This window comes from Cupressus sempervirens, chromosome 11, assembly GCF_028749045.1.
Source record: "Cupressus sempervirens isolate cs-2001-9-10 chromosome 11, ASM2874904v1, whole genome shotgun sequence".
NCBI lineage: Eukaryota > Viridiplantae > Streptophyta > Pinopsida > Cupressales > Cupressaceae > Cupressus > Cupressus sempervirens.
In genome coordinates this window covers 711,128,215-711,141,823 of record NC_143128.1, presented here as the reverse complement: position 1 = coordinate 711,141,823, position 13,609 = coordinate 711,128,215, and the positions used below count along the sequence as shown (strand labels likewise).

The following is a 13,609-nucleotide window of genomic DNA, read 5'->3' as shown; positions in this document are numbered from 1 at the left end:
TGAGTGTTGAAGATGCTAATGTGGCTTAAAGTAGTTGTCATGCTTGGTATGATTGATTTTAGTTATGTCCTTGAGTTACTTTCCAATTGCTTTACTCAAATGCAAGTTCTTTTTTGATACTATAAAAAACATGTTGCTATGTGACATATATTGCAGTCTCTTTCAGTCATATACATAACCAAAGAAAACGAAAAAATAGAAAATAGTTTTAATAGCCACAAAGAACATAGATGAGAAAACAACTGTTCATCTTGTTTAATATTAAATAATTTGCACAAATTAGATAATCATTCAGTATGGAATGTAAAAATCAATGCTCAAACATCATTTTGGACGTCATAATGTATAAGCATCACTTGCACACAAAAATTGACATATTCTGTGGTAAGATATATAAGACACTTCTCAGAGAAAGAACCGAAGGCTTATACAATCATTTAAATTGTAATGTGTAGAACTTTGCTGTGCATTTTCTCCCTAAGTTCATATTTTGCTACTAGGCTATCGGATTTTCTGTTACAGCCATTAGGCTTTTTGTTTGCTTGTCTCTTCAGTTTGAAAAGTAGCTTGTAGATTTAGAGGCAAGGTCATGCATAAGGATTTCAAATTATTTAAATGTTGTCCAGTTCAATTTTTTTGTGCCATGGATTTGATTTTTGTAGTGTAGGATTTTCCACATGGCTTCATCTTGCAACATACAAAAGTAGCAGGTTTAACATCCACTAGATGTTGCACCATTGGCTAATACAACTGAATTGGCATCCACAGAGGGGAAGTGAAGCCCAAGGTGGACTGCAAATGACACATGGCATTATCGTGCAGCTTTTAAGAGTAGCAGGTCTGGCAACTCCAAGGTATTGCACCAATTGTTTTTTGATGCAGCTATGGAGTTGTGAAAAACTAAGTGCAAACAATTGGTTTTTTTCTCAAAGATCAACCAACCACACAACGTAGGAAAGTTGTTAGTCTGACAACTTCATTTCATTGCATGATTAGTCGAGCATTTGAGTTGTCAATGCTTAATTCTTGGGGACATGAAGTTTGGTGCTCCAAAGACAGTTGACAGATTTGACAGTTTTCTTTATTGTGTTCATTGGTCTCAACAAAAGAACATTCTAAGCATGAAGGGTACTGTTGATGTGAGTTTTGTTCCACTACAACATGCAAAATCAAATATTGAATGTTCCAAGATGAAACACCAAACATTTAATCCTCTCTTGATATAAGGTCATTTCTCATGCTAAGCTTGCAAAGTAAGATCATGAAATGACTTCAAGGTTCCTTCTTAATCACGGACTTCACTTCATTTTATGATGTATCAAAACATGACTTCTCTATTCATTCAAGGGTTATCGACTCTTGCACTTCTAAAGAAATGGCTTTACAATGTGCAATGAAAATATAGTTTTGATTTTCAAACATCCACTTGAAATCCAACTTAAACATACTGCTACTTATATATCTAATTAGGAATGAAATGAATCTTGGATGGGCTTGGACTCTACCAGATGTAGTCTTGCTAGCAACTCCACCCACCAAGTGCAAACTTCTAAGGATATGGTCAAATGATTTTCAAATCGATATCTACCCTCTTTAATCCCTCAATGGATGCAAATTAAAGATTGGATATCAATTAGAATTAAGGGCACTCAATCATTGGATTACAAACTCTTACCATCAACAAGAGGCTAGTGACTTGAATTTGTGAGTCATTTGAGTGAACATTCACAATGACCTCCATCCAACTAGAGTACTTATAAACACCATGAATTGAAATCCTAAGCTTAGTGAGGAAATATGGATCACCATTTAGTAATACAAACTTGATTACAAAAATTCACCATGCAAGACACAACAATGAAAAGTAGAGCTAATTTGACATTCTATTAGCAACAATTCTCCAACAAGTCTCTCCTTTGCAAATGAGAGTAGTCTTTATATAGAGAGCTCAAATACAATGAATAATCAAAATTGATTTGAAATCAAGGGCTAAGATTAATCCACATAAGCCATATTTAAGGGTTCATAACCACTTGCTACAAGCATTAAATGCTCACCCAATTACAATTAAGCACCACCTTGTGGGCCAATGAAGAAAAATACTGCCTCTTTGGACTGATGGAAAAATTCAAATCTACAACAACTAGATAATGATCAGTGACACTTGGACCGATGAGAAAAGAGCATATATATAGAGGCAAAACCACCACCTCATAGACCAGTTAGAAAACCTGAAAGAAAACCACAAAGCAATCATAAAAAAGGTCATTATGTCACCTCATCATCATAACTTGCAAGACAAACTGTCACTTGTAGATAATCATAAAATTTTAAATGATAATTACAATAAGGCTTAGAAAATCATCACAAATTTGCCATTTTAATTTTCATTAAAAACAAATTAATGGGGAAATGTAAAATTCATTGGAAAAAATATATATATATTTTTAGTATTTATGATTTATTCTCCATCATTTTAATTTTCCATTTGTTAAAACCAATGTCTTATAAATAATTTTAATGCAACAATGGATGAGTTAATTAATGCATTTTAAAAATCAATCCATGTTTTGCAAAATCAAGGTAAATGTAGTCTCCTCCCAATTAAAGCACACCATTTTGCAAATTCGAGGCCAATTTTAATCCCATCTCAATTCAAAACCATTTGTTTTTACTATTTATTATTTATTTTCTTTAAAAGTTTAATCACTTTCTCTCTTCTTAATAACAACTTCTAAATTTGTTTTTTGGTGTTATCCATATCTTTCAAATTCAATCATGTTTCAATATTCTCCCAATAAATTTTAAAATTTCAAGCTTTCATTAAACTTGAGGACAGGGGTGGTTTTGTGACTGATATGTCTTATTAATCTTGGAGTGGAAACCACTTCTAAGGAAAAACCATCAAACACTAAGTGGAAACCACTATGGACTTCAGCAAAACCATCAAACATCAAGAGACCACTACACACTTAGGCAAAACTATGAAATGCTAAGTGGAAACCACTACTGACTTAGGGAAAACCATCAAATGCTAAGTGAAAACCACTATCTACTTGGGCAAAATTACACATTTTCTTGGTGGGAATTAATGTGTGGTAAAAATCAAGGGTGACTTAGGCAAGTGAATGTAGTGTGCAGAAGTCACCATGCACTTGGGCAAGTACACGTATTTTTGGCCCAATTTTTTTAAAAAAATTATTTGATGCAAAATTCATCAAATTTCAAATTTTCCACACGGCCAAAGTTTGCCCATTTTTTGACCCTTCACCAAAATTTGCCATTTTTTTCCTTTTCAAGTCGATTCTTGGAAGGCTTGCATAATTCTTAAATCATTGCCAAAATTGCTCTACCATTTAAATTTAGAACAAAAGAGGGGGTCTTCATTTGCAATGAGGTGATGGTATGAAAACCTCACAATAGGCACTTCAAGCAAGCTTCATAGTCTCTTCCTACTCTAAATGAAGGGTTGGAACTTTATTCTAGGCATCTAACCTCCCATGTTTCCTTTGTTTATGCCAAAAACTATGAATTCTTAGTTTGACTATAACTACAATTTAGGCACACAAAGAGCTTTTATTAGAACATTTGATACCCTTTTAAATGCATTGCAAAACTTGAGTTTCTCTTTACAAGGATAAAATTTACTTGCATTTATCCTACTTGTCAAGAGTCCCCCAATCCTTTCAAGTTCTTTCCAATTCTGTCCTCAATTCTTTCATCTTTGATAATAGGTCTATTTATTCAGTGGGGTTTATTGAATTTACTGACTAATTTTTTTCCCCTAAACCTTGACATTCATACTATAATTCTTGAGAAATTTGGGTTGCTATTTATAGACATGTATGGGATTTTAGTACTATTTTTCTTGTAGAATTCCACTCTATCATGAACCATTTTAGAAGGGCTCTTAATGTTACCGTGTAAAGTTAAGCTTTGCAACAACATTTGAAAAAAAGAACAAAAACTTTTTACTAGTTTTGATCTTTTAAATATTTATCATAAGTTTGATCCAATTGTTTTTACAATATTATTTTTGCCAATAAAAATAAAAATGATAAAGTTCATTTTTCAGGTCACAACCAAGCCATATGCCAATTTGGAAGTCCACATGGATATGTTTTGCCAAGTTTCACCAAAGATCTTGTTCAAACTTATACCCCTCAACTATGTTGACTCCAATTTGTCCTCAATGCCAAGTCAAGATAAGAAGACAATTTTGTTTGGTGATATGTAAAGTCACATGGTCAAACTTTATAATGAGGTGAGTATATTGTTTTTTGGTGGCAAATATTTAATTCGTGTGAGAGATATTCTAATAACTAGACTTCTAGGAAACACTCCTCTAGGAAAGGAACTAAGCATCTAATCACAACCTCTCCTTAAGAAGGGTATTAATTGGGAATTAGAGTCTTACATTTTATTCTTGTATATAAGTTGTAGTAATTACATATTTTCCTATTTTATTTATATATCTTGGTTGGATTACTAATATATGTTGCAGGTTTATTTGCTAGGAGATTGCAAATTTCATATAAAGGACCAAAGACATTAGAGGAGATCTTGAGGAAGAAGTCTATGTTGAACAATCTATACTAGATTTACTATGGATAATCAAAATGACATGGGTTACAATTGAAGACATCTTTGGATGGACTAAACCAAACTCTTAGAGCCTAGTATGCAAGATTAGATAGATATTTATTAAAGCTTTGATTCAATAAAGGTACCACTAACAATAATTTATAATTTAAAATTGAATCTGGAAGCATTTTGATTGTTGAAATTTTTGTGAATGATAACATGTTTGGTGGTGATGATAGGATGAGTTCAAATTTTGCTAATGATATGTAGAAAGGATTTGAGATGTCTATAATAGGAGAGACACAATTATTTATTGGTTTTCAAATTACTCAAACTAAGACAGAGATTTTCATATCGCATACCAACAATGTGAAAGACTTATTGAAGAAATTTGGTATGGAAGAATCAAAGCTAGTTGAAACATTGATGGTTATAGTAAGTAAATTCATAAAGGGTGATGAATGTAATAGTATGAATCAATCTAGATAAAGATCTAGGATTGGTGGTTTTCAATAACTAACTCATACAAGACTTGACATATCTAATACAAATGAAATTGTTGCTAGATTAATTCAAGTTGAATTGAAGAAATCACATTCCGCTTCTATTAAAAGAATATTTAGATACTTGAAAGGAAAAATGAATTTTAGATTATGTTATGACCAAGCTAATGATTTTATATTCATGTATATACTGATACGAATTGGGAAACAAATATTGATGAGAAAAAGAGCACTAGTGGAGGAACATTCTTCTTAGGAAGAATATTAGTTTCTTTGTTAAGTTAAAAGTAGGATTTTATTTTACAATCTATTGTAGAAGCTGAAATATTAATGCTACAATCAAATGCATATAAGTTATTTGGATGAAGAAAATTCTGAAGGATATCAGAGTTATATGTGATAACCCAATAGCTATTCATTATAATAATCAAGTGCCATTAACATTTCATAGAACCCTACGTTACATTCAAGGGAAAAGCACATTCCAATCAAGTATCATACGTGAAAGAGAAGTTGGATGACAAAGACGTGAAGCTAGAGTTTGTGTCCACTAAGGAACATATCACTAACATCTTTACAAATCCCTTACTAATAGATCCCTTTGAATACCTTTGAGGTATACTAGGGGTGATGGATCCTCCTTTTTAGAACTCATTGATGTAGGAAGGCATCAATCGATAATCCTTAAAATGACTTATTAGGTACATCTGGATGTTTTGGGAGTTGCTTCTACGAGAGAATAGTTGAGAAGAGATGTGCAAAGGAAGAGTTACACTTTTTCCATTCATGTCAAAGGTGGAGAGAGAGAGAGAGAGAGAGAGAGAGAGAGAGAGAGAGAGAGAGAGAGAGAGAGAGAGAGAGAGAGAGAGAGAGAGAGAGAGAGAGAAGGAAGAATATGGGGGAAAGAGAGATTTATAGAACTTTTTCCATTATATTTTTCACATTATATGTTGCCATAAATGCTAAAGGTAGAGAGAGTTGGAGATTCTTATTAGGTTTTTTTGTTGGTTTTTGACATTAATATAAAATTATAACTATATATGTCTATATGACAGTGTTTTTGTTGACGATTAGTGCAAAAAGAATTTCAATATAGATATAAGTTATTGAACCTTAGCTAGAAAATATTATGGGATAGTGTTTGATGAGTGTACATGCTATGCTTTCCATCTCACGTGTTTCCTAGCTGATTAAGAGAAGTTATAGAAGATTTTCTAAATACTGGCTACTAACAATATTTACTGAAAATTATTTTAGGCAGAGGTCCAAAATACTCTTCATGGCCAAGTATTGGATGATAGCATGTCATTTGATATTACAATATATTCTATATATGTGTTCTAGCTGACACTTATGGAATCACATTGGTTGATGTAATTGTTTTTACAATTAGGTCTCATATTGAGCCACCTAGTAAGTGTTTGAGAATTGTATAAGTGCATGAATTTATTTATGAATGTGTGTGTGTTAATGGAGAGAATGATATGATGCAAAGTTGATGATGCAAGTTTTTACTAGAGCCAAAGGTCAGAGTTGATTGGGAAGAGGTCTGAGTGGACTCTAATATAATACTTCAAATGAATTGTATTGGCATAGTCAATACTTCTAATGAGTTCATCTCAGTGGATTGATATCCATAGTGAGTTTTTGTTCCCTTGTTTGGAATATTGTCCAATTAAGGTGGTTGGCCGCTCCACGTGACTTCCTCAATGTATGTGCATATATGATATATCTTTAAAAAAGTTTTACATGTGCTAGTACACCATCTAGTGGGTTTGATTCCCACCATGATTTTTCCCTTAATCAAGTTTCCACGTAAAGAAATTGGTATTATGTTTTATAGTGTTGTTTTCTTTACATTGCATTGTAGTTTATAAATTTGATAAGTGATGGATGGCTTAATGTTTAAATTCAATCACAACTAATTCACCCCACACTTTACTTGTGTGTTGTACATTGTATATTCGTAACATCTCTACCTATTCATGGATGATCAAGAGGAACCTCAAAACGGTAGAGGCATCCAATCACCCCAAACACTCCAACTTGCCCTTGACTTACATTTTGGCCTGAAATATTTTGTGTAGGTTATTTCTCTATGTTAGCTTCTAAAATTGGGTTTCATAATTTGGTCTTTTGGTTTGTCGTTCTCAATGTACAACGAAAAGTCCTTACAATAGCTTTCATTTATTCACTCCTTGTGCACAACCAATAATCCATATAGAAAAGTAAAACCCTTATACCCACTTAATGCTTGAGTCTCACTTAAGCCTAGTCATTTTTTCTTCTTTCTAATGTATTGAGATAAATTTGGCTTGTGGACTTCCTAATTTGACTATCCATTCTTGTGATTTACTTTCCTCACCTTATCCATTTCTTCTATTATACGCACAAAACTGTTGAATAGTTAATTTATTTTCAAGTACAAAAAATATCCTTCAACAATTTTACCCTTTGATCTTAGTAAAGGATGGGACAATAATCAAGCCATATTTTTAAAATTTGAATTCTTTAGATGCTTTAAAGTTATCTTTTATATACTAAGATCTCTTTGGTTTGTGCTATAGAAAAATTCTCACTAATTATAAATTAAAACACGAAGTTGATAAGTTATGGTTACAAGGTAGTAAATTGATTTACATTTTTTCTTATTTTTGGAAGATAAATCATTTTTCAAGAGAGAGAACACAATATTTTTACTTGTTGGGCACCTAAGACTTGCCTAATTGATGATGGATAACCAAAATATTTGGTGCTTTCCTCTCAATATCCATTTCAAAGCTTTAACTATGTATCTATTTCAAAGCTTTAACTATGTAAAAGTCTATTTTGTTTTTGAAGCTAAATATATTATGTTATTTTATTTCTTGAATATTCATATATATCATAAATAGAAGGCTAAATATTTTATTTTTTCATTTATTATACATTTTCTTCACAAATATAGTATATCAAGAAAGAACCAGAAAACACTACAATCAAAATATGAGCTAATGAAATATACAAAAAAAAATTGTTAGAAAAAATATTAATTAATTCTAAAATTTGGCATCTAACTGCTAGTTCAAACAAGGTATACATAGTTTTCCCTCTTATGAGATTTGAACTTGATATCTTCTCAGAATACAAGTTCTACAAAGTATACATACACCACTCTTCTATAAGATTTGAACTTATGAACTCTCTTTCAAAAATTAAAAAATACAAGATCAACTCAAACTAAATATCCCAATATTATATGATTTATTTCTTCTCTACATTAGGCTTGCAGCATGTTCAACACTATCTCCTGCCATACACTAAGATTAAGTAGGAACCAGAATATGGCAATCATCATGAATGACAATAACTTTTACTGCCACCAAAACTAGAGGGAAAAACAATGTAATCCAAATGGGTTTCCTAAAGAAAACATCTATGAGATTCCATGCTCTGGACTTCACAACTTCTAATGTATCAATAGTTTGTTCGAATTCAAAAGAGGTGGAAGCTTCCACATCTGTTGCATCTGTTGAGAGTACCTGCAGCTTGTTGTTCAGTATGTCTTCTTTAAGCATGCCATCTTTACTCCCTGGCTGAGTGATATTTGAAGAGGCTGATGATGACCAGAGGGAAGAGTTGCCCAAGAAATTATTCTCTTCTTCTTCTTTCACTTCTTCCTCTTCTTCCTCTTGTTGTTGAGCACCATTTGCAGGGCTTTTGAATAACACTCGCCCTTTGAGATGTGTCCAAGAACATGCTTTTCTTTCTGGTGGCTCATCATATGTATCGGGTGAATCAGCAGTACATGCAATTGGGTTATCTCTTACACTCCATTTTCCATTGTCATATTCATCATGTACATATGATTCCTCCACATCTGACTCATCGCTACAAGACTGCTGTTGCAGTGATCGAATAAGCGTCCTTGGAGATGTTTTGAATATGTTATAACCATCTTCTCTAGATACACATACAGACCCTTCGGTACCTTCAGATACCTGAAAAATGTTCTATTAGTCTTATATCGATCATAAGCAAACATTATTAATCATCTTTCTGATATTTTTATGTTGGTAGCATACTTGAATATTGACTTATTTATGTAGTTCATTCAAAATCACACTAAAATAATCATATTAGAGAATCTTACAGAAAAATCTCCAAAAAAAACCCATAAGAAAGAAGATGAATAATCACATATACCTTTGGGGCGTCTTTTCCTTGGCAAAATAATTTGTCCTGATTTGCAGAAGATGATATGTCATAATACTTCTCGTTAAGATCCTGAAATCTGTGAGTTTCTGTCCTCTGCTTCTTCAAGTTAGTCAACCCATCCACACTCTGTTTAAACATATGAGTGCTTTTTTCATTAGAGTGGACAAATTCATCCATGTTCATCACATGAATTTACCGAGAAATGCATTGATTTGGATCAAACCCAACATGGAATAAATCATTGCATGCAGTTTTTGAAACGAGTTCCATTAAACCAGTGAGTAAATGCTTATCTCAGCGCTTGTGTTTAATGCGAGGAATTGGCGGAGAATTCAAAAGTAAGAGAATTTGCAATCAAACACAACTCCTGCTTAATTACTTCCTTTCACTTGACGTGGAGGATAGCGCCAATGCTTTGACATTCAAACTGATTCTACATCAATGCGTCCCTTTCAAGAGTACCAGCCTGTTTTTAACTTTTTAATTGCTTCTTCTAGAATCTAATTTACTATTTTTAATTATATGAATATGCTTGTCATATTTTCGCTCTTAAATAAGATTTTATTAGTTTATTTTTTAGCAGCGATTTTGTTCTATTTTATAATATTTGATTGCATCGTTTTACTTTATTTTTTATTCAATATGATTTTATTTATAAATCTTGATTTTGATAATAATCTTTAATACATCCTCCTCAAAAATATGATTTTATTTATAAATTTTGATTTTGATAATAATCTTTAATACATGCTTGTCATAATGTTTTATGGAGATCTCATTTATCACAAAATACATTAAATTCTATAGAGAATAAGTTAAACTAGGATAAGTTTAATAAGTTATATAATTTTACTGTATAGTTATATTAAAATAACTTATTTAATAGTTATAATATAATATAAAGTATGTGCATCAAAATATAACATTCAAAGTGATTTTAAAATGTCACTTTTCTTCTTTATATAGAAAGTTTATATTGGATGAGAGATTGAAGATAAACATGCTAAAATTTGAAGATGTGATATGAATAAGATTGGTGCTCAAAACCTAGTTTTTATATATCATATTTCAATGTATTCAAAATCTAGGGAAAATATACACTCAGAAAGACAAGTTAGAGCTTGATGTGACTATGGTATTATTTAATGCACCATAGAGATATGTACAAATTTGATCAAGAGATGAAGGAATATAAATAATAACAAAATAAATCCCTATAATACACAATAAATAATATATCAAACCTAAAATAACTCCATTTCTTCTTTGTCAACTACATTCTTACAATACATAGACAAATCTAAAATTTACAACTTCTCATTAATGAATAGCTAAATATCTTAATTGATGCTCATTATTCTTCATTTGCCCAAACAATGAACATTAAGAAAAACTGGTCGTTATTATGTTAATAACTAATTCCTAAATACTAAATATCTCTTTTATAAAATTGCTTTATTATTCTTGAAGAGAATTGACAAGAAACAACAAATAGTTTCTAGTCTACAAAATAAAAGAAAACCGATTAAGGTGTATCAATTTACTTGTTATAAAGATTCTACAACTTGATTAGGTTGCTAAAATGTGGCAAGAAAATTTCAGCAATTATTTACAATCTGTGCTTGAATTGTGTTTATTTTTGGATTCACAATGCAATATATTGTCTCATTATTTGGAGAAACATTATCTAGAAAAGGTAAGTGGATGGAATGACATAGAAAAGTAGAAAATACACTTATATTTAATGATTTATGGTCCAAAATATGTTACTCAACTTGTAGAAGGTTGATGCTAAAGAAAAAGAAAAACTCAAAATTTTAGCTTTGATAAGGGGTTTTGTTAATGGAGAAGTGTATCGACATATATAGGGATGCACACTTGCCTGGGATACCCTTCATAAATTGAAAAAAATAATTTGATTCTTATTTAGAGCTAGAGTTCATTAGTTGCAATTTAAACTATTTAATCTTGAATTGAAAAATAGCGATGTTACGAGTCTAGCTATTTAATCTTGATATGGAATTTTTATATTGTAAAAGATGTGGTAGGAAAGGTAGTGATGAAGAACATGAATGAAAACTCTCTTGGGATAAGGTAAAAAGTTTTAAAGAAAACTCCTTTAAGAAAAATGATAAAAACAAAGTTTATAATAATGATAAACCTTAGGTGATAAAATTCCAGAAGTAACTCAATTTTCTTGTGATAGTGATGGTGATCAATATGTTCTTTCTATTTCAGAATGTGCATCTAGTTCCTCATGGTACGATACTGTTCGCTAAACAAGATATGACATTTTGACGTGATTACTTTGAAGAATTTAATAAAATTGATTGTGGTCCAATTTACTTAGTAGATAAATTAAGTCTCAAACCTATTGGAAAATGAACTATTCGATTTAAGTTGCCCAATCTTCCAGATTTTGTGCTTCATGATGTTTTATTATTCCTCAATTGCAACACAATTTATTATCTCTAGTATTGATTTGTTAACAAGGCTACTCTATTCTATTAAAATATGGCCAAGTTTTCATAAGAAAACAATGTAATAATCAAGTTGTGTTGACTGGATGTGAGGATGGAAGATTATTAAAATTAAATGGCACTTCTAGTCTTTCTAATTTTTTTGCATATCTTACCAAGTAAGGTAATCTATCTTCTACTATGTTATGGCATGCGATATTTGGGTATATATGTTATGATAAAATTCATATCATGAAAAATAATGATGTTGATGGCTTTCCTCTTTTGTCTAAATGTGTTGAAAAGTGTGAATCATGCATTCTTACCAAGCAACATAGAAATTCTATCCCTGGATCTGCTTGAAGAGCACAAAGAAAATTGTAGCTTATCCATTCAGATTCATGTGGGCCTTTACAGTAACTTCTGTGGGAGGATCTCAGTATTTTACGTTGTTCATTGATGATTATAGTCACATGACTTGGATTTATTTCTTGCAGCAAAAATTAGAAGCTTTTGAAACTTTTAAAAGATTTCATGTTATGATTGAATACCAAGCTCAATGTCAAATTGGTACTCTCCGAATAATAATGGTGGAGAATTTACTTTCTAGTTTTTGAATATTATCTACATCAAAATGGGATTCAACATCATCTAACTATACTAGGTACTTCTCAACAAAATGGAGTTGTTGAATGAATGGATACAACCATCATGAATATGGTTAGAGAAATGTTATATTTTAAAGGAATTAAGTTGCATTTTTAAGATAAACCAACAAGAACTTTAGTCTATCTTCCTAATAGATCTCCACCATCAACACTTCACTAGAAAATTCCATATGAAGTTTGGTTTGTGTATCCTCCTATTCAAAACCTTAGAATTTTTGGGTCCACTTTCTATGCTTTAATTCCTAAAGACAAAAGACGTAAGGTGCAACATTATAGTTTCAAATGTATTCTAAATCCTCTAAAGCATATAGGTTGTATGATGAAGCTAATATAAAATCATCATTATGCGTGATGCATTTTGTGAAACTTGTAAAAGTGTTGAAGATATTGAATGTTAACATCTTGAAAAACTTTTAAAGTATTCTCCTCCTTGGAAAGAAAATTTCCATGAGATTATAAATTTTGGGGGGGACCCAACTTATTTAGCCTCACGTTTAGAGGATCCACATGTGGAATCTATACCTCAAACTCAAGGTGGTCCATCTATGAATGAACAAGAAGAAAATCCTTGAAATAATGAGTATGAAATTTCAGAACCATTGACCACTACTGACACATCTTTTGTGCAACCAAAATCTTCTCATAAGTAGGCAAAACAATTTCAACAAACTTTGAGATTTAAGACCTAGTGAAATAGGAAAAAAAAGGTACAAGAAGTTCTTACAAGATGAGGCTAGAGTCTGAATCCAATATTGTAGATAACCTAGAGTTCGTTGATGAACTCAATCTCATTAAGTGACTATGAATCGACTGTTAGCTTGAATGCTAATGGTATTCCTTTGAGAGTGTATCCTAAGCATTGTAGAGACTATTTACATGATTGACATGTTGCATTCATGAATGTGTTTATCATTGATGTCAACATAGTATTATTTTTGTGAAAATTGACAGAGTAGCATATAGAGAATGAGGTCATACAAATTGTGTATTGATGATCATGTCAAGTGTAGTTGAGGATGTATTCTACATAATGTCCTATTTCTATGCACAAGTTCTTATACTGGGAATCGAAGACATACAAAAGTTATCCAAGAATTATAGAAGATAGTAAGAAGATATAGTACCTAATAAGTGGTTTCTGATTATTGGATTGTTTCTCTTAAGTGAGATATAATCATGATGAGTGTAGTTAGACAGT

The 13,609-nt window shown here is 31.5% G+C and overlaps 1 protein-coding gene across 1 annotated transcript; it reads right to left on the bottom strand.

Annotated features, from left to right (window-relative positions):
- Positions 1 to 8,301: 8,301 nt before the first annotated feature.
- Positions 8,302 to 9,560, bottom strand: LOC149531661 (uncharacterized). The gene is made up of 2 exons (XM_089809979.1): positions 9,273 to 9,560; positions 8,302 to 9,067 (listed from the first exon to the last, which is right to left on the bottom strand). The coding sequence occupies exons 1-2, from the start codon at positions 9,465 to 9,467 to the stop codon at positions 8,393 to 8,395; spliced, it is 870 nt and encodes a 289-aa protein (XP_089666105.1). The 5' UTR covers positions 9,468 to 9,560; the 3' UTR covers positions 8,302 to 8,392.
- Positions 9,561 to 13,609: the final 4,049 nt, after the last annotated feature.

What these genes read in the sequence shown, in the direction of transcription:
- LOC149531661 (XM_089809979.1), bottom strand. Translation starts at nt 9,467, where the DNA reads ATGAACATGGATGAATTTGTCCACTCTAATGAAAAAAGCACTCATATG. An exon ending in AAGGAAAAGACGCCCCAAAG is followed by an intron (nt 9,068 to 9,272) that starts GTATATGTGATT and finishes AACATTTTTCAG; the next exon opens with GTATCTGAAGGTACCGAAGG.